We start from the raw sequence: 22,436 nt of genomic DNA on the forward strand, positions 1-22,436 counted from the left end.
CTTAGGATTTTCTGTCCGCATTTTAATACAGCGAATACTTCGGCCTGGAAGACAGTGGCGTGCTCCCCCAGCGAGTATGCCCTACTGGTATGTGGGATCCCACCAATAAGCCCTGATCCAGCTCTGTTATTCATTCTGGAGCCATCTGTGTACCAGATGGTCCCCCTATTTAGCAATGCAGGTCTGTTGAAATGCTGCCACTCCTCTCTGCCTGCAATGTGCGTCACGAATCCCTCGTAGTCCACAGTCACTGGAGCCATGCAGTCATTGCCCATCAGAAGGAGAGGACATTCCTGTAGGGCCCGTGACCATAATTTTAGGTTTTTATTTAATTTAACGCTATTGCGTTTTTAGTTTCTTTTTTTAAATTTGCAAAATTGGCATGTTTTTGTATGTAGCATTTTTTATGACTTCCAGATATTTGCCGTAATTCTGTACGTTTTCCAGAAAACTGGATTTATTTATTTCAGACATAGCGTCTATAAGAAAAAGCAAAGTTGATCAAAAAACACCATCATATTGCACAAAAAAAGTGGCAACGCAAATGTGCAAATTATTTTAAGATCGGATAAGAAATTAACTAACTTAAAATAAAATCGATTTTTCAAAATTTCGTATTTTTTCGAAGATCTTCGAAACCATTCGGGATTTTTAATTGTTTTAAAATGAATATTTTTAAACTCAAAAATTCTCCATTTTGCATCTCTTTGTATCTTTTATAGATTCCAAAATCTCCATTTTGAGGGTCGAATTTGAAACACTCTGTATACTTTAACAAGCTGTAATATAGAGCTCGGAGTTCTCTGCTTCAGTAATTTTAATTTCTTTAAAAAATAAAGCGAGGTGCAATTAAAGTGTCCAAAAAGAAAGAGACTCTCTGACATGCAAGCAGCTAATAAAAAATTTACTTAATTAAAAACACGTTTTTTATAATCATTTGCCGCTTTTCGTATGCATAGATGGCAGATAAAATTTATTGGTTCTGCCGCATATCTCGACTGTCTTTTAAAATCCTTATCGGTGAAGTCGAATGCGATAAAAACATTCGTCACGGTTGGTTCTTATATAAAATATTGCAACCGCCTTCTGTCCATTGACAGTGCTACGATACTTCGGTTCTGCCATTACTTTTAACTCCTCGGGTGGTATTTTTATTGTGTTGCAACTAGTATATTAATAACAGTATAGGTGCGAAGTCTACAGCAACGATGGAGACAGTAGAAGTATAGAGAGTTAAATATGATTCCATACATTTTTTAATTTACACGATCACCCTTGACGAAATTTAAGTGAGAAGTGTTCCAGGTTACGTGTTGCTTCAGGCAGAAGTAGATTGACAAGATTAGTTTATAAATAATTTTTTTGTAATATAATAAAACAGGATTTTGCAGTAACACCCATAAACTCCGCACATCAGTTATTTTGCTGGATTTTCAATAGAAAATAAGTTTGCGAGTGATTTTTGTTTTCGTTGAAAACAATAGAAATTCCGAGCACGGTAAAGAAGAAAGAAAAGAAAAAATTATTTACGAAAGCCTAAAATTATTACAGTAAGGTACATCTGACAGATAATTTTTCTTAGAGAAATGTGTGAACATCTAGGAAGCATGCAATAATTAACAGTATTACCTAAAAGCAAAAAATAGTACATAATTAAACATGATCTTACCAATTTTTATTTCTTTGTCTAAAAGGCATTTCGTCACTTTTTTCATGATATTTTTACAATTATATAATCTTAAGATGGAATTGTATATAACGGGTTTCAATCGAACGCCCTTAACTAAAGAGCTTGAGACTTTCAACTTTCGCCCCTGGACCGTGTGGTGGAATTCGAGGCAATGAGGGCTGCGCCTAGGCTACATGCCCCCTTGGTGAAGTACGAGCTGGTCATGCAAAGTGTGATGTAAGGGTTTTGTGACCCATATCGCAGGCAGAGAGGAGAATAGGACTCCAATGGGCCCACATTGCTAAATAGAGGAATCATCCGTTATACACATGGCTCAAGAATGAACAACAGAGTTGGTCTAATGTTCTGCACCAATAGATTGCGGCATTCACAAATTGCGGGGAAACCCGGAATGCCGATGGTGTTGGGAGGAGGATGAAACTGCGGACCACGTTATCAAGAAGTACCCAGCACTCACGCGCACTAGATTTAAACATATCGCTAATGCCTACAGTTTACTCAATGACATTAGTAGTAGTAGTAGTAGTAGTAAGGGTGGGGGAGCTAGAGCTCGGCAAGTCGGCAAAACCCAATGCGCGGACTTCGCTGAGTCGACCCATCCTTTTAATAAAGGCCTGCACGTTGTCCCAGTCCAGATCTTTAAGATCTTCCCGTTGAAGTGTCGTTGCTCAGAAACTATTCTTTCCTCGGGCGACTCCACCTATCACAGATACCTAGTATGTGGTATGAAGTTTCCTCCCCTGTACCGCAATTCGGGCATAGTGGGCTTTCTCTTATACCAAGAAGAAGTAGATGTCTGTTTAGACTGTTGTGCCCAGTCAGGATTCCCATCAAGTCTTTGTTAGCAGTCGCCTTGCTTTAGAGCCGTCATGGTCTGATATAATTTCCTTGGCCTGTCTACATTCTTCTGTCCTTCTCCAATTCTTTCTTGTTTTCTCCCAGGCCCAATTATTAAGTGCCTGGGAGATTTGTTTTTTGCTAAGACCGAGACAAGGTTCGGGGCCTACGAAGGGGTTAACGGAATCTTGTCTTGCCAGTTCATCGGCCCGCTCATTGCCCTCGACACCCTGGTATCCTGGGACCCACCTCAATCTCACTTCCCCGTGTGCTGCAAGCCTTTCCAATGCGTCTCTGCATTCCTGGACTAGCGCTGAGCTGGCCCTGGGTTTGTGAATCGCCTTGAGGGCAGCTTCACTATCGGAGTAGATGCAAATCCCCCCGTTACCTTCCAATGCTTCTCGTTTGTTTGCTACTTCGAGTATAGCAAACACCTCCGCTTGGAAAACTGTGGTGTGTTACCCTAACGGAAAGGATTCCCCTGTGTTCGTTTCCATCCTGTACACTCCGACTCCGGCTGGCGAATTGGTGCTTTTCATCCATGTTCCATCTGTGTACTAGGTGTGGAAACCACTTAACTCTTTAATTTGGTTCGCCGACCATTCTTACTCTGTCGGGATTTCGACTTGAAACCCCTTCTTTAACCTTAATTTGCCACTTTCTGTAGTGTCAGAATTGGTATGGTCTTACACATCCTGAGAACAATCGTCATATGGCCTTGTCCTAAGTGAGCATTGCGACACTCTCCGCTATCCTTCATCCTCTTATGCACCGTCATGCCCTCCCTCTCAATCCAAACTAGGAGGTCCTTACGAGACCCTCGGTCGTATGACTGCAGTATAAAGCCACTGGAGAACGTGGGGTTTTAGACCCCATCTTGTACCTATTGTTCGCCGTAATTGCCATATTAAGGCTGTTGCCTTATTTATTGTCTGCTCTACGTGAGTTTTAAACGTGAGTTTGCTGTCTAAAGTAACTCCCAAGTAGTTGACCTGCTACCACAATTAGGCGAGTAAGTTTAAGCAACATAATGGGAGGTTTAAAGCCGTGTCAAATTCTGCCTTTTAGTAAAGAGAATGAGCTTGGTCTTTTCTGCCTGTGCATAGAATCCTTCAAGTTCTAGCTTCCTGAGGAGACTGTCCATCACCAGGCACCAAAGGTGTGGACAGGGCCCTTCACCCTGGTCTAGACACGACAGTCTCTCAGTGTTTCACGGATCTTTCGGTCTTCCAGCGCCGTTTTGACCCACCTGACCAGATGAGCCGGAGTGCCCCTGGTCAGGAGGGCTTGACAGACAGTATCTATTTTTACCTTATCAAATACTCCTTCCACATCAGAGAAAAGAGCAAGTGCTATTTCCTTGTTCTCTATGGCTTTTTCAGCTTTGCTCACTACAGAGTGAAGTGCCGTTTCCGTCGACTTCCCTTTCATGTAGGCATGCTGATTCCTATGTAGTGGCGATTCTATTAGAATCTCCTTTGTTATATACCTGTCTATAAGCCTTTCTATAGTCTTTAGTAGAAATGAAGTTACGCTTATTGCCCTAAAAGACTTTGATTGACGGTAGTCATTCTAGCCCGGTTTTGGGATAAAGAACACATTTGCCGTTCTTAATGTTAGTGGAACATACCTCATTGCAATGCTGACCTCAAAACTCAATGACATTAAGTCTTTCAAACGAAAGTGTCGTTGGTTTTTTTCCAGGGCTATTGGCCTCTGGTAACCCTCGGTGAGGCACGACGGATCCATTAAGACATTTATATGCATAACAGCACCTTTGCCTGCCCATTGCCTTACAATTACAATTACAAGTAGCATTTATTGAGGTTATTTAAAGAGCATTTACATAAGTTGGTAAATTAGAGCTGTTGGGATTTACAATATCTGAGCTGATCTTAAAAGTTTAGCTTCATTTGCAGGCATCTCATGTAAATACCTGTCTATTAGTTAAGTCACCAATACCTTATGGCACCTCCCTTGCAAATGCCCCGTCCAGGAAATTTTGTTTTTAATGTTTCTGGACTCGCTGTGCATTACTAGCTGAGCAAAACAGCCGTTCTGCTGAAACCAAATCTGGGAAATTAATATTTAAATTAATATTACATTACATAACTAAATAACTGCATTAGATAACTATCAGAGAGTGATTTGTTAAATAACAGCCACAAGTATTGTTTTATTAATAAACAGGAGGCACCATTTGGCCTTGGGCTTATATCACATAAATCTCTTACAATTTGCAAATTGATCAATGTTATACAAAATAAGAGCTGACCACCACCATATCGGCAAATAGAATCGAACCTTTGAAGTAGGGATATATACTTATGAAAAATGTTCTGCAAGTAACTATGAAATGTCCCGTATGCCACTGTGTATGCACATAATGAAGACATTTAACAGCTCACCATCTCACCTCAAGCAGTGTATACTCAACTGGTCAATTAATTTTTTGGAGGCTAAAATACTCATGCATTAACCTATGTTAACTTATGTGCATTAACACATAAATTAAACAGAGAACGATATTGCTTCGTCGAAGTAGGACAAACGCTATCGTTGTCTATTTGAGTGTACCACATGATCACATCTCGTGCAATGTCAACTACAGGAACTGGCTGTGTTTATACCATTTCTCACTTCCATCTCTATTGTAGTAGTTGGAGGTTTTTCAGTGAAGGATGAAGAAGCCTGAAGCGATGTGATGGATTATTTTACTGAATCCACGGAAGAGTCTGATTTTTGTTCACAGCTGGTTTTTTTTATTAAGTATGGATTCTGTTTATTATCTCTTTTTCTGTCTCTTTTGCAAGCTTCTCATGTCAGGGTTTGGACTGCTATTTCTCAATTCAACCATATTTTATTTATTGCCTCAAATGTTGCTTATTCTCCTTAACTTGCCTTGTTTCAATTATGTTTGGGTTACCGTCTTTTGTTTCTTTATCTCCACTGCTATGATCAAGAACGTCGTTGATGTGATTTTGCAAATGTTTGTACACTATATCCACTATTCCTTCAGATATTTGTAAATTCTTAGTTACACAATGTGCCAGAGCTTACACAGATAGAGCAGTAAACAGGTCCCAGCTGCAATTCACAGGTCACGCCGAAATTTCGGTAATAAACCCTTCCGCCGCTTCATAAAGCCATTATTCGGGCCCAACCAAGTTGTTGTACCTTTGATCTTTGGCATTGACATAATATGCGTGTTTTATTCGATCGCTGGCATCTTATATGGACACTTGATTATGTTTCGTCTACGCAGCTCACTGACGTAGTTCTCCCTGGAACATCGGTTCCTGGCGAGTAACCACACTTCAGATTGCATGGGAGACAGAGTTCTTTTCCGAGCATTATTTGAGCCGAAGACTATCCTGCTTTTATAGATGGCTGATCGATAAGCCAGCAGGATCAAATAAAGAAACCTAACCCAGCCTCTTTGGTGGCTAGAGACTACTTCGGCCAAATACCGATTAATGGTTCTATTTATTTGTTCCACCAAGCCAATTGACTGCGGGTGTACTGCAGTAGACCTCGTTTTCTTGATTCCAAGCGTCTTACAGATGTTCAGGAACAAGCAGGATTTAAAAGTTTGTCTTTCGTGTGAATGTAACTAAAGCAAAGGTACATCAAATCGGCAGATCCTTTTATTAAGGCGTCGATGATAGTAGAGGCTTTCTGATTTTGAGTTGGGTTCTGGCTCAGCCCATTTGCTGAAATAATCCATCACGACCACTAATGTACTAATTCCCTGCTTCTGATTAGGGAAGTGGACCAGCAACGTCAATAGCAATCATTTCAAAATGACTGCCCACTGATATATCAAAGCATTATGCTTTTTCTATAGCCCTTTACTTGCCGGCATATACAACGCATTTCCTGCACCAGTATTTTACATCTGCCTTGCTATCTACCCAGGAAAATCTTACCCTCACTTTTACCAGGGTCTTTGTTAGTCCAATATGTCCTCCTGACACACTGGCATGAATTTCCTCTAGCAACTCCAAAACATCACATTAAGGCGCAACGATTTGCCTTCTTTCCTCTTTGTCAAACTTACTAAAGTAGTCAATGAATTTTTCTACTTGGCCATCTTGGATTTGGAACAACACAACTCCTATGGCCGTATTGCTAGCGTCGATATCCAGTACCAATTTTCCTTCAGGTAGGGGATAGCGAGGATAGGTACGCTTGTCAGAGCCTCTTTTAGGTGATCTGAAAGCTTCCTGACAGTCTTGGAACCATTGAAATTCCGTCCTCCTTCTGTTAGCCTGCTCAATGATTTGGCTAGCGTCAGTAATAAGTGCATAATCCACTAAACACGATCACTTAAGACTACTAGAAATATTTGTTTACTACTATTTATGTAGAGTTTAAAAATCGCGTCAATATGGTAACTTGAACTGAACCCAACTGCCCTCCCAGAAGCGACGCGGCTTCTTATATACTCGGCGGATCATGGTTCCGGAACTTTCGATGCGTCTCCAGAGATGTCGTGCTTGTGTCATGCCGGATATATGCGGCGTTGCCAATATCTTTACACTGCCCTGCCTCTTCCGTATTCTCATTTCGTCCCGAAGTGATTCTAAAGATAATGGATGTTGATATCGGCAGAAAGCGATTCTCAGATCGTCGTTGTTTCGCAATGTATATCCGTGGACTCTATTATATAGTCAGCAACAATCTTATACAACTTTTATATTTAATGAAATATATTATTTTGCTTTAAACTGGTTTTTATGTATTTATTATACCCAAATGACCTAAACCGTGTACTGTTTATTAGAGAAACGGTGTTATTTTACCCCTGCTTCGAACAAAAACCAGACAGATAACTAATTGCAAGGATAAATTAATCTCCTATTTCTCTCCCTATAAAGCTGGTTAGTAATTTAGTTAAACAGGGTCTGGCTTGGCAATTGCTACCAGGGGCGAGAACGTCGCACGGTGCTCGTTCGCAACCTTCATAAATTAGGTCATTTGGAGGCCATTAAGTAATGATAAATATTTTATGGGTCACGGACGTTCCTGGTTTTTGCATGACGATTACGTTTTTTAGTATACGTAAGTAAATGTCTGTTATTTATTGATATTTAATAAAAGTTTTATGAGTAGTTATTTTGTCAAAAGTGTTATTGACCAAAGAAAAAGATTATATTGGTACACGTTTCTTTACAATGTTGAGTGATAAGTGTTTAACGGTATCCACCAATTTTACAAAAATAAAATAATACAAAAGATACTAATATTAATACACATTAAGCTAGATAATAGTAAGACATAAATCAATGTTACAAATTAATTTATAGAAACCTGTTAAAGTCACGAGTGACTAATTAATTTGAGAGAACTCCTAAAACTGCTAAAAGAAACGTGCAAGTCAAGACTATACCTATCGAAAGAACGTTGCATCCTAGTTATAGGATTGTGCTGTCCATAAGAACTACTATCAAAATCTACATAGAAGAGTTTTTTAGTCTAATCAATTTTTGCGCCCGAGAATTCAGCCTATTTAAAAGATAATCACGATCAGTCATGCCAGATATTAATTTAAAAATAAAACTTAAGTCTGAATTATTACGCCTTAACTCAAGTGGGACCAACGGGGGAACTGACATGATCAGTGTGACCATTAGCTAATGGAACCTTAAGTTTAAAATAACAATTTCTTAAGAATTTATTTTGGACTTTCTCAATATGCGATTTATAAAGTGGAGACCATACGGAACTAGCATACTCCAAACTAGAACGGACTAATGAACAGTACAGAACTTTATAGACAGAGCATGAGAAGTCTTGACTGCATCTAGTTATAAATCATAGATTTCTATACACTTTCTGAACTAACTTTTCAGCATGAGACACAAATGCCAACTTAAAATCGAAAATTACTCCGAGAGCCCTAACTTCCGCTACCCTTTTAAAAATAGTGGACCCTGGCTGTGTTTGCCCAATCTTCCAATGCTACTTAGCTGGTTCTTATTATGAGTTTATTGATATTTTAACCAGGCCCTCTGCATTTATTAACTAAATGGTTCTTAAAGAATTACACAACTTAAAGTAATAATCAAATAATCTCAAAAAGGGGGAAAACAGGAGAACAAATTTACTTATTTGCGCAATGTAGAAAAATGCAATTAATTGCGAGCAAGAAAGGTGGCGCGGACCGAACGTGTGGGACGTGTGTCGCTCGACTCTTTTCTTCTAGATATTATTTTACCAAATTCGGTTGTAAACGATTTTTCAGTTCCTGGAATATATAAATGCTTAATTATTTTTTAGATTATCAGTTGGCCTTTATCGTATACTTAATATTGAAAGTTAAAGAAAAGTTGAAAGAAGTCGTCCATATTCCAGTGGCGAAGCGTGAACTTTTTTTTCGGGTAGACAAACAATAAAAATCGTTAATTAGAAAAAAATGTGTATTCGATATTATTCAATGTAATGAAATAGAGGATGAATGCGCATGAAATATTAACTCAAAGAGAAAAATTATGTAGTGATATAAAAAAATAATTACTACTAGCATAAAAAGATAGATAAAAATAAATACAACTTACAAAAAAACACAACATATGTATAACCATAACTTATAAAACCATAATATCCATTATTTTAAAATTAGTTAAAGACAAATAAGAATACAACTAAAATAGAATTGCCAATATCGAACAGTCGTTGATAAATAACCACTAAAATATCCACTAAAAAAACCTTTTCTATACACCCAAAAATAAAAATACTAATTATTAAATTACTATAGCACGCGCCCGCACCAAATGCCAAATGCAGATTCATCAAAACAAAACTGAAGATGTATTACGGCCGACCAGATCAAGCGTGTCCAAAAACAATAACCCTCAAGAGCATAATAAAATAGCTGGTCGACTTCGATAGACTATGGGTATGTACCGTTTTCAACTGTCAGTACAGGATTGTACTGTGCTGATTTTACTGTAATTTGTCGTTCCGATTTTATACAGCATGCTGTTTTGCTCCAAAAAAGGAACAGTTTTCAGCACTGTTTTTACAACCACAACATAACCTATAAAACCAAATTACCTGTTTCTGTTTTGTTTTCCGGTACGGTGTTTTGCTTTATTAAAACCAGACCACATTTGTTAATAAAATAAATATGACTGAAAAAGCAAGATGGTAAGAATAATAGACGCAGAAAATAATTTTGAATACCACATTGAAGTTAGACCGAAAGAATACGAAAGAGCCCAAACAGTTTAGTGCGTTGTATGAGAGCTTTTTAAGTGGTAAATTTTATTATTGTTAAACATTTTAAAACCACAATTATTATTTCAGACGTGATCTTTGCAACCAAACTGCTTGAAAATAATTCCCACAACGTAAACAAGAAGATTCAAGAAATCAACATCAACAACGCTTCTGACAGTTTTGACATTCCCCCACTATTTTACTGTACCTACAGTAGCTTTTATCCCCAGTCAATCCAGTAAAGATTAATGACGTCACTGACGCATTTATGATGTCATTCAGTACTGAATCAGTAAACTGAAAGAAATATCGGAACGACGTCCAGTAAATTCAGTACTGACAGTTGATAACGGTACATACCCAAAAGCTCGAATGTCTTTCCCGCGAGTAAATTTTGCAGACGTAATAGGCTGAATACTGATGCGGTCGGACCTCTGTCACCTGTTTGATGTCTATTTGGTTCGATTAGATGTTCCAAATTTCGGAACACAAATATCAATGTGTCTTCTTGGGGCTCGTATACATTAATTGGATGTCAACCCTGCATTTTTATTTTAATTGGTGCGTCAGGCGGGGCGCGCCTTCGGATTAATCATGTTTAGATACTATTTAATAAAAGTAAGGAGAGGCTACGTTCTGTGTTAATTTTTTTAAAATTTTAATTTAACAATTACATGAAATAATTACGTGATAAATTAATAACAAATAACTGGATAATTTCGGGTAGACACGTGTTTCGCTCCTAAGAGCATCATCAGACCTAAGAAATAATGTAAACAAAACCAAATAAATTTACAAAAAGACCTTAAAGTAAAACGAAAAAGTATACCTCAAGAAGATTAAAAATACTCCCGACTGGGTCAAATATACAGACACACTGAACGGTAAAATATAAGTTTAAAAAACTGACGTCACAAATATATTAAAAAAAATAACATAGAACTTGAATACAAGAAAATAATAAAAAAGTAAAAAGGAACTATCGAGATTTGAACCTACAACCTTGCAGCAAGACTGTTACCGTTTGCTGCGTTGACCGCTAGGCCACACCGTTCATGCGATAGATTGAAAAGAAAGGAGGGGACTACAAGATGTTATTAAAAATGAGTCCCGGCTTAAAATTGAACACGTCGTTACCGCAAGTCAAAACTGGACTCTTCTTCGCTCTTGTAATCTCTAGCTTCTCTAGAAGATCCAGCTTTTTGCCTTTCTGGCAGTCATGAACCACTGCCACATTATTGGGGTAGGAAAAATTATGACCTGTTGACAATAAATGATTGGCAAACGCTGACTTGGTCTCGACAGTATCGGCGGCTTTAAACTTGTTCACCAGACCTAAATGTTCTTGTACTCCTGTTGAAATGTTCCTCCCGGACTGTCCCACATGAATCGTAGGTCAATCGGCACAATGCAAACTAATTCGATAATTCAAAAATTCGACAGAATTTGCAAATTTTGTAAAAAATATTAATATACCCGATAATCCTATTTTGATTTCCGTGGACGTAAAAAATCTCTTTCCCAGCATACCCGCCTCAGAATGTGAAACGTTAGTTGAAGAATTGTTTAACCCCACCAACCTCCCTAAGTTAAAAAAAATCAATCAGGGGATCTTCAGCCAGCTAAGCGTCGATGTACCCAACATCTGGAAGCCTCTACTCTCAGGACAGTGTAGGATCTAGAGAGAGGCGTGTCCTCTCCCCAACTCTTTTCACGGATGACTTGCCTTTCCACATCGCTGCACACATCTAGTATATAAGCCTATAGAATAGTAGTTTGCTGTCAGTTTACAGTTGATAACGGTTGTAGATACTTACCAACCGAAACGTCGTGTTTAAAAAAATAAGAAATAATAAATAAGACAATGCAAATTCGACTACTATTGTCTACCACCTTCAAAAACAGACTCCCTAAGTTAGTTATAGACAACCTCGTATGTCTCTTATCGCTGGTTTTGGACCTAAACTTTTTTAAATTTAATGGAAAATTTTTTAAGCAATCAGCGGGACTCGCTATGGGCTCATCCCTTTCACCTTTCTTAAGTGAAGTAGTTATGTGCCATTTAGAAAATCAAATTATGGTTAGTTAGTTTTTTAAATTTATAATTCCATACATACAAAAGGTATGAAGTGTACAGAAAACCATCCGCCACGGATAATATTATCCAATTTAATTCCCTTTCTCCTGGCCAACACAAGTTTGCTGCTTTTAACTCTCTCTTCTATAGATTATTTAATTTACCTCTTTCCAATGTAGCCTTTAAAAAAGAGTACGATATATTAAAATCCATTGCAATCAACAATAACTTCCCTCTATCAAGTTGCAAAAAACTATATTTTAAGTTTTTTAATAAATACAAACATTCGCCACATTGTGCATCAGGAGGAAAGGGAATGTAATAATAAACATTTTAGATGTTTAACTTACTTTGGAGGTATTTCCCAGGGGGTGGCGAAATTCTTTAAACCTTTTAACATCTCAATCGCTATTAAAACTGCTAATTCCGTCAAAAGAAATCTGGTTAAACCATTGGAAAAGCCAGATCCGCGTTCGAAATCAGAAGTTTATAGTTTGCATTGTGCCGATTGAACTACGATTCATGTGGGACAGTCCGGGAGGAAAATTTCAACAAGGATACAAGAACATCTAGGTCTGGTAAAACAGTTTAAAGTCGCCGATACTTCGATACCAAGTCAGCTTTTGCCAATCATTTATTGTCAACAGGTCATCATTTTTTCCTACCCCAATAACGTGGCAGTGGTTCATGACTGACCATCTTCTAGAGAAGCTAGAGATTACAAGAGCGAAGAAGAGTCCAGTTTTGACTTGCGTTAACGACGTGTTCAATTTTGAGCCGGGACTCATTTTTAATAACATCTTGTAGTCCTCTCCTTTCTTTTCAAGCTATCGCATGAACGGTGTGGCCTAGCGGTCAACGCAGCAAACTGTAACAGTCTTGCTGTAAGGTTGTAGGTTCAAATCTCGATAGTTCCTTTTTACTTTTTTATTATTTTCTTGTATTCAAGTTCTATGTTATTGTTTTTTTTATATATTTGTGACGTCAGTTTTTTAAACTTATATTTTACCGTTCAGTGTGTGTGTATATTTGACCCGGTCGAGCGTATTTTTAACCTTCTTGAGGTATACTTTTTCGTTTTACTTTAAGGTCTTTTTGTAATTTTATTTGGTTTCGTTTACATTATTTTTTAGGTCTGATGATGCACTTAGAAGCGAAACACGTGTCACCACTCTAACAAATAAAAGAATTTTTTGAGACCGAGACTTTGTGTTGTTCTTCTTTGATTTAAAGAAAAGTTGTTTAAATCCCAACAGACCCTATGTAAGATTGCGAATTCTTCCAAAAGTTATTGAATAACACTTCGGAACATTCAAATCTAAACCATTTAGGTTGCACCATTCACAGAGTTTATGCAAGTCATCCTGTAACAATTGACATCGAACATTAGAATCAATAGACAAAAACAATTTCAAATCATCAGCGAATAATAAAAATTTACAATTCTTTACAAATAATGGTATATCATTAACAAAGATTTTAAAAAGCAACGGACCCGCATGTGACCCCTGAGGAACGCCGGATGGCATAGAAAAGTTGCCAAATAAGAAGTTATTAAGCCGTATACATTGCGATCTAGCCAGTGGATAGTCCCTTAGCCAACAAATAACATTTGATCCAAAACCCAAAGCTTGGAGCTTTGCCAGTAGAAGCGCATAATTAACTCTCTCGAACACCTTCGAAAAATCCGTTTAAACAGCATAAACTTGTGAACCCTTACCAAAAGCATTAAACCGATAATCTTCATAACATATTAAGTTAGTAACAGTGGAACGACCTTTTTGAAAACCATGTTGATTGTTAATAATAAGGCTTTTACATTGCCATGACAATTGCTTGGTTACAAGTGCATCCAAAAGTTGAGGCAAGTTTGACTGTATACAAATTCCCCGATAATTACTGACATCACTAGTATTACCAGACTTAAATATCGGCGTAATATACAAATTCTTCCAAAAATAAGGAAATACTCTTGACTTTAAAGACAGATTGAATAGAGTGCAAATAGGCTTCGACAGAGTACATACATATTCATGAAGTAGCAAGCTGGGTATGCCATCCGATCCCGCAGAAGTCTTGCGCTGTAAGGCAAGAATTTCGTCAAAAACCTCTAAAACTACCCTACTAAAGATAACTCTACAAATGTGTCATTGAATTGATCCACAATCCCTGTCATGTAATATTCAGGTATTTGAAATGCTTTATCAGAATATACGTTTAACAATTATTTGGCAAATAAATTAACAGTATCACCACCCTCATCACTAGTTTCGTAATTAAAAAACATATGTTTAGGAATAATATTTGACTTTTTAACATTGCTTACATGGTTCCAAAATAACAATAGATTATTCTCGGTACGAAAAATATAATCGCGGTAACACTGACCGCTCAACACATTGCATGACTGCCGAAGCCCAGAAAGAACCAAGTAATCACTTTGCAATTGAGACCGCTTATACTTCTTATGAGCAACCTTCTTACGTAAAACTAAGCTTCTTAACTCTCTTGAAAACCATACAGGAAAGCTACCAATATTATAGGATTTAATAGGCACAAAATAGCTGATTCCTTCATACCAGAGGTCATAAAACTTATTTAGGGAAATATTTGTATCAGACGTGTTTTTTATAAAGGACCAGTCGATAGATGCAAGGAAATTATTTAACGATACAAAATCAGCCTTTTTAAAGTCAAAAAACTTTACTGAATATTTCAGAGACTTTGACATATATGGTACTGAAAAAACACATTCATACGGAGTGTGTCGAGAGCCAGTCACCGGCAATAAAAAATCATCCGCCAATCCAGAAGATCCATTAATATTAGAAAAACAAAGATCAAGAAATGTGCCTTCCGGATTTGGTAGCTGAAACATTTCTTTACCATACAATATATACCTGTCCAAGCAGTGAAGCTGGTGCGACATTCGAACACCCATCCGAAAAGGTAACCTTAAGATTTTGATTTTCATTAAACCAAGTGCAGCCAGGTAAGTTAAAGTCTCCTGCAATAGTAAATAAGCCCTTCGGATGAGTCTCAAAAATCTCCAGTACTGTATCACAGAAAGCACTGTATTGACACATATCAGATTTTGGCGGCAGGTAAACTACACCAAAAACAATATTCTTAAGATTAAGTTGTACAGAAACAAAAACTTGCTCTAACTATGAATAAGAGTGTTTAATTAATCGCGATCTCCTTTCTCACAACTAGTAAAACACCCCCACCATATTTCTTAGCACTTGTTAGGGTACTTCTATCACATCTAAATATGACATGTGTTGGTTATACTTTACTCTGAATGAACGTGAAACAGCATCAGCTGTATTCTGATATTTCTTCAATGGTTTCGATCTTTCGGGGTTGTTCAGTTTAATAAGGGGAGATCTGCTGTAGGTTTTTAGGAACCTTAAGTGCCCAGAGATCATTCTTGATTGATTAAAAATTATTATATATGCCACTATTTCAATTGATTGAAAGTTTTAATTAGTTTACGGTAAGCAAAATATAAAACTATATTGCTGCTTTTTTGTTTCAGTCCCAGTAACACAGCTTTAAGTTCGTTGGAACAAGTCAAGAAGTACTTGCTTACATCAGGGACGTGCAAGTGCGGTCTTGAGTGTCACTTTAAGTATGACACTGTTTTTAATTTTGACAACAAGGTAAGTTCTGTTTGATTTTTTTATTTTGAATAATCTAAAAAGAACTCGCAGCAATGAAACTAAAATCTCTTATATAGACATTTATATCCATCCATTTGAGAACCAATAAATTTCTTTAGGCGCATTAATTTTCTCGCAGTGACGGATCCACATAAAATATCGCATGAAATAAATAAGAAAAAACGTTTAAAATAATGGAAAAGAAATTCAATATCAATCTTGATTCGTAGACTATAAACATTATTCCAAACGCCTAGCGACTCGACTCGAGAACGAAAAACTAATATTATTTTATTTGAGAAAAGGGCGCGTTTAGCGAAAAATCCATTTTGGATTGAACTCGAATAACCTTTAGATACGAGGGACGTTTAGAGGTAACAATTTGCTGATAAAATTTCAATCTTTCTGATTTTTCACTATGACGATTTTACGTTTTTATATCTAGTGGAAATTCTGTTATTCGGCGCATTTGTACAGGGTGTCCCAAATCGAGGGTGACCATTGGGATCTCGGAAACCGTAAGAGTTACGGGGTCGGTTAAATGGAGGTAAAGTTGCGCAATTTGGAACCTTCTACAACCTTTTACCGAGTTTATTTAGAGATATCGGAAAACTGTTTTTCATTGCCATTTTTTATGTCCTACAACATGACGCAAAAAAAAATAATCCGACGTTTCGTTTTTTTTTTTCGATCATCATCAACTTTATTTTTTCTTATGGGCGCCATACTGGATTTTCTAATTTTTAAAAAGCATTTTTAATTGCCTTTAAAATGAGGTATCGCACTTGCATGTCCGATTACTCCTTCTAATACTTCCCATAAGAACTTCATGAGTGCAAGAGAGAAAGATTCTTCTTCTTCTTAGTCATATCTTCATTCCTGAAGAGTTGTGACGTCATGTCTATGAACACTGATGGGTCGATGGTCTCCACTGTTGTCGATCTTCTGCTACTCTTATATTTGTCTGCAAGGCTTGCCCTGTTATTTCTTTAATTTGGTCTATCCACCGTGATGGGGATCTTCCTCTTGATCTTTTACCTTCTACTTTGCCCTGCACGATAAGTTTTTCTAGATTGTCTTGGTCTCTCCTGGTGATGTGTCCGAAGTAATCCAAAATACGGCGTCGGCAGCTGGAGGACAATCGATCGGTGATTCCTAATTCGTTTAATATCGACACATTGGTCCGGTGTGCAGTCCAGAGTATGCGAAGCATCCTCCGCCAGCACCACATTTCAAAAGCATCTATTCGGTGCCTGTCGCTCGATTTTATTGTCCAGGATTCGGAACCATACGAAAATATCGAAAACACTAGGGTGTTTACCAGGGCTCTTTTCGTGTTTCTGGTTATGGATCTGTCTTTCCAGATCTTGGATAAGTTTGACATTGCTGTCCTCGCTAATGCTATCCGCCTTCTTAGTTCTGTTTCACACCCTCCCTTGCTGTTTATTAGGGACCCTAAGTAGATGAATTCATCTACTACTTCAATTCTATTTTGCAGATTTCTTAACTGTATGGTGTTACTCCTGTGAATGACCATTAACTTGGTCTTGTCTAGATTTATTTCGAGGCCTAGAGCTCGGCTTTCATTAGCGACCTGATCAATAAGTGTAACCATCTCATCTTCATCTCTTGTTATTAGGGTAGTGTCGTCCGCGTGTCTGAGATTACATATCTTTCTACCATTGATTGACACACCTCCTTCAAAATTTTCCAGGGTTCGTTTCATTATGAATTCACCGTAGGCATTGAAGAGTCACGGTGATAGGATACATCCTTGACGGACGCCTCTATGTACTTTGAAAATGTTTGATGTTTTATTGTCAAGACTAACTATGGCATTGTTATTTTCATATAGGTTGGTTATTAGAGATATGAAATGCGGAGGGACTCCCATTTCTTTCAATAAGTTCCAGAGACTACTCCATCGAACACAGTCGAAAGCCTTTTTGTAATCTATAAAGCACAATAGCATGGGGGTATTGAACTCCCGGGCTTTGTCTATTAATTGGCGGATGTTGAATATTTGGTCCTAGTCCCTCTTCCCTTAACGAAGCCTGCTTGTTCTGGAGGGATTTGACTCTCTAAGTAGTTTTGCAATCGTCTATCTATTATTTTAAGCAGGATTTTGCTGGCATGTGTGATTAGAGATATCGTTCGATAATTTTCGCATTTTTTGGTGGATCCCTTTTTGTGAATAGGCATAAATGCAGACGTTGTCCAGTCTTTAGGCCATTGACCACTTTGCCAGATCTTATTACATATATCATGTAGGATTTTGGCTCCCGGGTCTCCTAGTACTTTTATGAGCTCAGCACGAACTCCGTCTGTTCCTGGGGATTTAGCTTTAGGTTTTTTATAGCTTCTTTAATTTCAGACATAAGAATATTGGGCTCCATTTCAAATTGTGTGTTTTCTTTCTGTTGTTCGATCGCTATTTTGGTTTTTTCGGTGTATAATTCCTTACAATATTGTCTCCATCGTTCGATCACTTTTTCATCTTCCCATACTATCTTTCCGTCCTTGTCTTCAATTGTGAAAGTCTTTGGTTTGAATTTGCGTGTTATTTCCCTTACTTTTTGATACAAGTCTCTGGTGTCATGGGTGAGTTGATGTTCCTCTATATCCCTGCATATTTTTTTAATGTAGTTGTTTTTATCCTGTCTGCATTGTCTCTGTATCTTTTTATTTAACCTCTTGTACAGGTCCTTTTTATTTCTTTTCGTTTGTTAACTGTTTCTATGGTCGCTTGTGTGATCCAGGGTTTGTTTGGCCGATTTATGGGGTTATGTGTTAGTTGAAGGTGATCTGCTGTCGTCTTAATAACATTTCTCAATGCTTCCATTCTTGGTCTGGGTCTTGTTTATTCATTATGTCATGTTTTTCGGCCTCCAATTTCTTTTGTATTTCTTCTTGAAATTGCCGTTTGGCTGTTTCCGTCATGTTGATCCTGTTGCGTTGGTGGTAGATTCTTTTTAGGCGGAGCCTGAACTTCATTAGTAATAAATTATGATCTGAACCACAGACAGCTCCAGGGTACGTCTTGCAGTTAACAACGGAGGATTTCCAGCGAGATCTGACCATAATGTAGTCAATTTGATTTCTGTATCTATCTCCTGGTGATGTCCATGTGTATAGGCGTCTTTTATGATGTGCAAATAATGTGTTTGCGATAGTGAGATTTTGTTCTTGGCAGAATTGAAGCATTCGTTCACCTCGTTCGTTTCTTGTCCCTAAGCCGAACGAACCAATTATTCCTTTGAGTTGTTCATCTATATCTTTTGTTTTGCCAATTTTAGCATTCATGTCTCCAGTAACAACGAGAATCTCATTTTTAGGAAGTTTATTTATGGTAGCATTCAGCTGCTCATAAAACGCCTCAATAGCTTCGCCGAGGAGTCACTAGTTGGGGCATAGGCTTGTATGACGTTGACGTTGAAAGGTTGCGATTTGATCTTTATTGTTATGATGCGATCGTTAACAGCTTTGGCGGTTGATCTGGGCAGTAAGAAAGCAACTCCATTGCGGCTTTCTGTATCATTTCCTGAAAAGTATACTGTGTTTCCTGAGTCTGTGGTGTAATGCCCGGATCCTTTCCAGTGTGTTTCCGACATGCCTAGCAGATCTATTTTGTTTGCGCGGGCTTCTTTTTCGATGATGTACTGTGTTCCTGTCTGGAGAAGCCCTTGGATGTTCCATGAGCCGATTCGTGTAATGTAGCGGGTATTAATTCCTTCTCGTATGACGTTGTCCAAGACCGCTCCCCCCGGAGATCCGAATGGGGAGCTATTTAAACCTCCGGAAATTTTCGCATTGAACATAGTCATGGTGTTCTCTTGGGAAAAATAATGAAGGTGGTTTCCCCTTGCCTTCCTTCATGGTTGGGATAGGAAAGCATATGTGGTGAAGGTAAGGATTATGGGTAGGACGTGATGCCTCCAAGTCGGGAGGTGGAGAACATCAAGTGCTTCGCGTGGACAGGGATGCCAAACCCTGAAGCAGATCTATTCTCTCTTGGGAACGAGAGAGAAGTATCTACCCGCTACCTCGAATTTCCAAATAAATTGATTTTATATAAACTGAAGCAATAAAATATTCTGTATTTGATATAGTCTTTTTTAACCAATTCAATGAAAATGTATGCATGGTCATCCCCGAATTTGGGACACCCTGTACATACAGTGCGGTTCAGGTGTAATTTGTTTGTAGAGTTTGAATTGAAATTTGACAGGTGGCCTTTAATTAAACATGTTAGAAAATACACTAAAACCACTAATCCTTAGAATTATTGAAAATAGTCTTCATGAATTTGAGAGATGAAAACACTTTTTCAACAAGATGGGGCAACGTCTCACTTTAGCAGAAATGTTAAAGAATATGTCACTAATACTTACCCTAATCGGTGGATTGGTCGTCGAGGACCTTCCGAGTGGCCAGCCAGATCGCCCGATCTTACACCACTGGCCTTTTTTTATGGGGCTACTTGATAAATTTGAGTTACGCAGCCAGAATTTATCTTTGATTTACGTGAAAGAATAATTGATAAATATTGATCTTGCCACTTTCCAAAATGTTTGTGAAGAGTTCCCCAATAGATTATTTTACTGTCTTGAAGTTAATGGTGCACATTTTCAACATCTTTTGTAGTGAAATGGTTACATTTCATTATTATTTATTCATTATTCATTATTGGTTACATTACATTACATTTTGCTATGGGTAGAAGTAATGACTTAATATTCTAGGTCCATAAAGCATTCAGTGGGAGCTTTCAAACGATGTATCGCATGACCCTCCTTTCTACTTAATTTTATTTTTTGCAAAATGAGTTAGAAACCAAAAAGTAGTATTTAGGTTACTAATGATGTGTGCCAAATTTCAAATGTTTATATAAACGCATTCAAAAGATAAGAGGGAAAACAGTGATTTTTCAGAGGAATTTCATTAAATATTCATTTAGGTGTAGTAATTGAGTTTAAAAACTAGGTGTGTCAATTTTTTTAAATGTCAAAATTTTCTTCTTTTTGTAAACAGAATAGTATATGATATACGTATATTTTACAGTTTAATAGATATTCCTTGACCATATGCGGGTGGTAAATACAAAACCAAAAATTTGCTAAAAAATCGTTCATTAAATATATATTTAATGATAAAAATATAATTGTTGCTTGGGATATCTGTCAAAAAAATGTTTTTTATTTTTTATGAAAATTAAAGAAGGAAGATCTTTTAGTCTCTATTAAAAAGGACAACATTAATTTTTTAGAATCTTCTATAACTTTAACTGAAAAAATAAGAAATTAGATTATAATAGAAAAATATCCGACATTTGCAACGAAAATTATAAGCTGTTGCTACTGCATAATATTTAAACGAGTAGCAATTTTCTCTAGCGCACGACCCGGGCAAAGCTTTTTAAGCTATAAAACATAAAGAAAGCTTTCCAAATGAGTAATAGGCAATCGATAAATGGCCGCATTGTTTGCCAACTAAATTCAGTATATCCGAGAAATAAATAATAACTGCAACTACCTAAGGGCTTTCGGACCAATTTATATTGCGGAACGAAATAAATATGACTCGTTGAACACAATATTACAATTGCAGAGAAGCATTTATTTAGTATATAGGATGTCCTGAAACGAAAATCTATTTTTCTTTTTATTACTACTTGGAAGGAGTTGAAAAATTGAGTTTAAATTATATGCACTATCTTCGTCATCATATTTATCAGCTAGTCGTGCATTGCTCATTTATTTATTATATTAAAGATTTCTTTTTAAAAAGACCAAAGAAAGAATAAAATAGGTTAATAAATAAAAAACTTATGGCAGTTTTTACTGCCTGGACGGCACCTGTAATTGATTAGGGCACTTAATTAACAAAAACTATCGATAACTTTCTTACTTTTTACACAATTGAAGTGAAACCAAAACTAGTATTTAGAATTTTTTTTTTGTAAGGCAATGTATATTGCCTATATAATCACCATAAAAATTAATAAAATATAATGAAATTAATGCTCTGGACACACGAATAAATCCCATATATTTGTTGTTTTATGGCCAATTTAAATGAAATAAAAAGTTTTTAATAAAGAAAATATGCCTCTTTCAAGAGAGCTTGACACTAACAAAAATGTGTTCTCATAGGCTACTTATCCAGATTTCTATGTAAACAAAATCTTTTATTTAGTAGGATAATTATTTCTTTTTAAAATGACATAAATATGAATAAAATCGCTTGATCAGTAAGAAAGTTACAGGTAGTTTAAGTTAATTAATTGCCCAAATTAACTACGAGTTTTGCAATGCGGGCTCGACTGCGAAATTCCCTTTTTAGTATTTTCAAATTCAATTAAGAACAAAAAACAATAATTTATGTAAGTTTGCTATTAAAATATATATATATACGAAGGGTACCCAATACTGTGACGATGTCAAATGTGCAGGTGAGTACACATAGTTCAATGTAATTCTGAATTTTGAGGAGGTTTTGTTCAACTGAGCTGGGCAACTCTAAAATATCACACGCGTCTCCTGCACCAATAAAAATATAGAGCCTAATTAATTTAGGGATGAAGATGAAAAATTCTTGAGAGGTGCGCAAGGTACGTACGAATCGTCACTAGTTTCTCCTATCTGACTCTCGGGTCAATCACTATCATTCCACTTTTTGAGGCTTGGGGCTGAGGACGAGGTGCGTCGTAGAACCGACGAAGTTTGGTCCGCATACCATTGTTTTGTGTAAGTATACCAAGTATAACCACATTTTCAGCTTCATTGTCCCATAAATACGGTCCACTCAATTCTCCAGTCCAAAATGCGCATCAAACGGTGACTCGTGGTGTCGATGCATTGATTTTAATAGTATTATACAAAGATTTTCAGAGCTCCAAATTGGGAAATTCTTCTTCTTCTTCTTCCTACTTTAGGACAGT

At 37.1% G+C, this 22,436-nt stretch overlaps 1 protein-coding gene across 2 annotated transcripts in view; it reads left to right on the forward strand.

Moving 5' to 3' along the window:
- The window catches only part of LOC126744869 (uncharacterized), a 539,903-nt gene that overhangs the window by 215,789 nt on the left and 301,678 nt on the right, over positions 1-22,436 (forward strand). For both annotated transcript variants that reach the window (XM_050452434.1, XM_050452435.1), the window contains exon 3: positions 15,373-15,496. In XM_050452434.1, coding sequence (XP_050308391.1) covers positions 15,373-15,496 — 124 coding nt within the window. The remainder of the gene's footprint in view (positions 1-15,372; positions 15,497-22,436) is intronic.

Source organism: Anthonomus grandis, chromosome 15 (assembly GCF_022605725.1).
Source record: "Anthonomus grandis grandis chromosome 15, icAntGran1.3, whole genome shotgun sequence".
In the NCBI taxonomy this organism is placed as follows: Eukaryota; Metazoa; Arthropoda; class Insecta; order Coleoptera; family Curculionidae; genus Anthonomus; species Anthonomus grandis.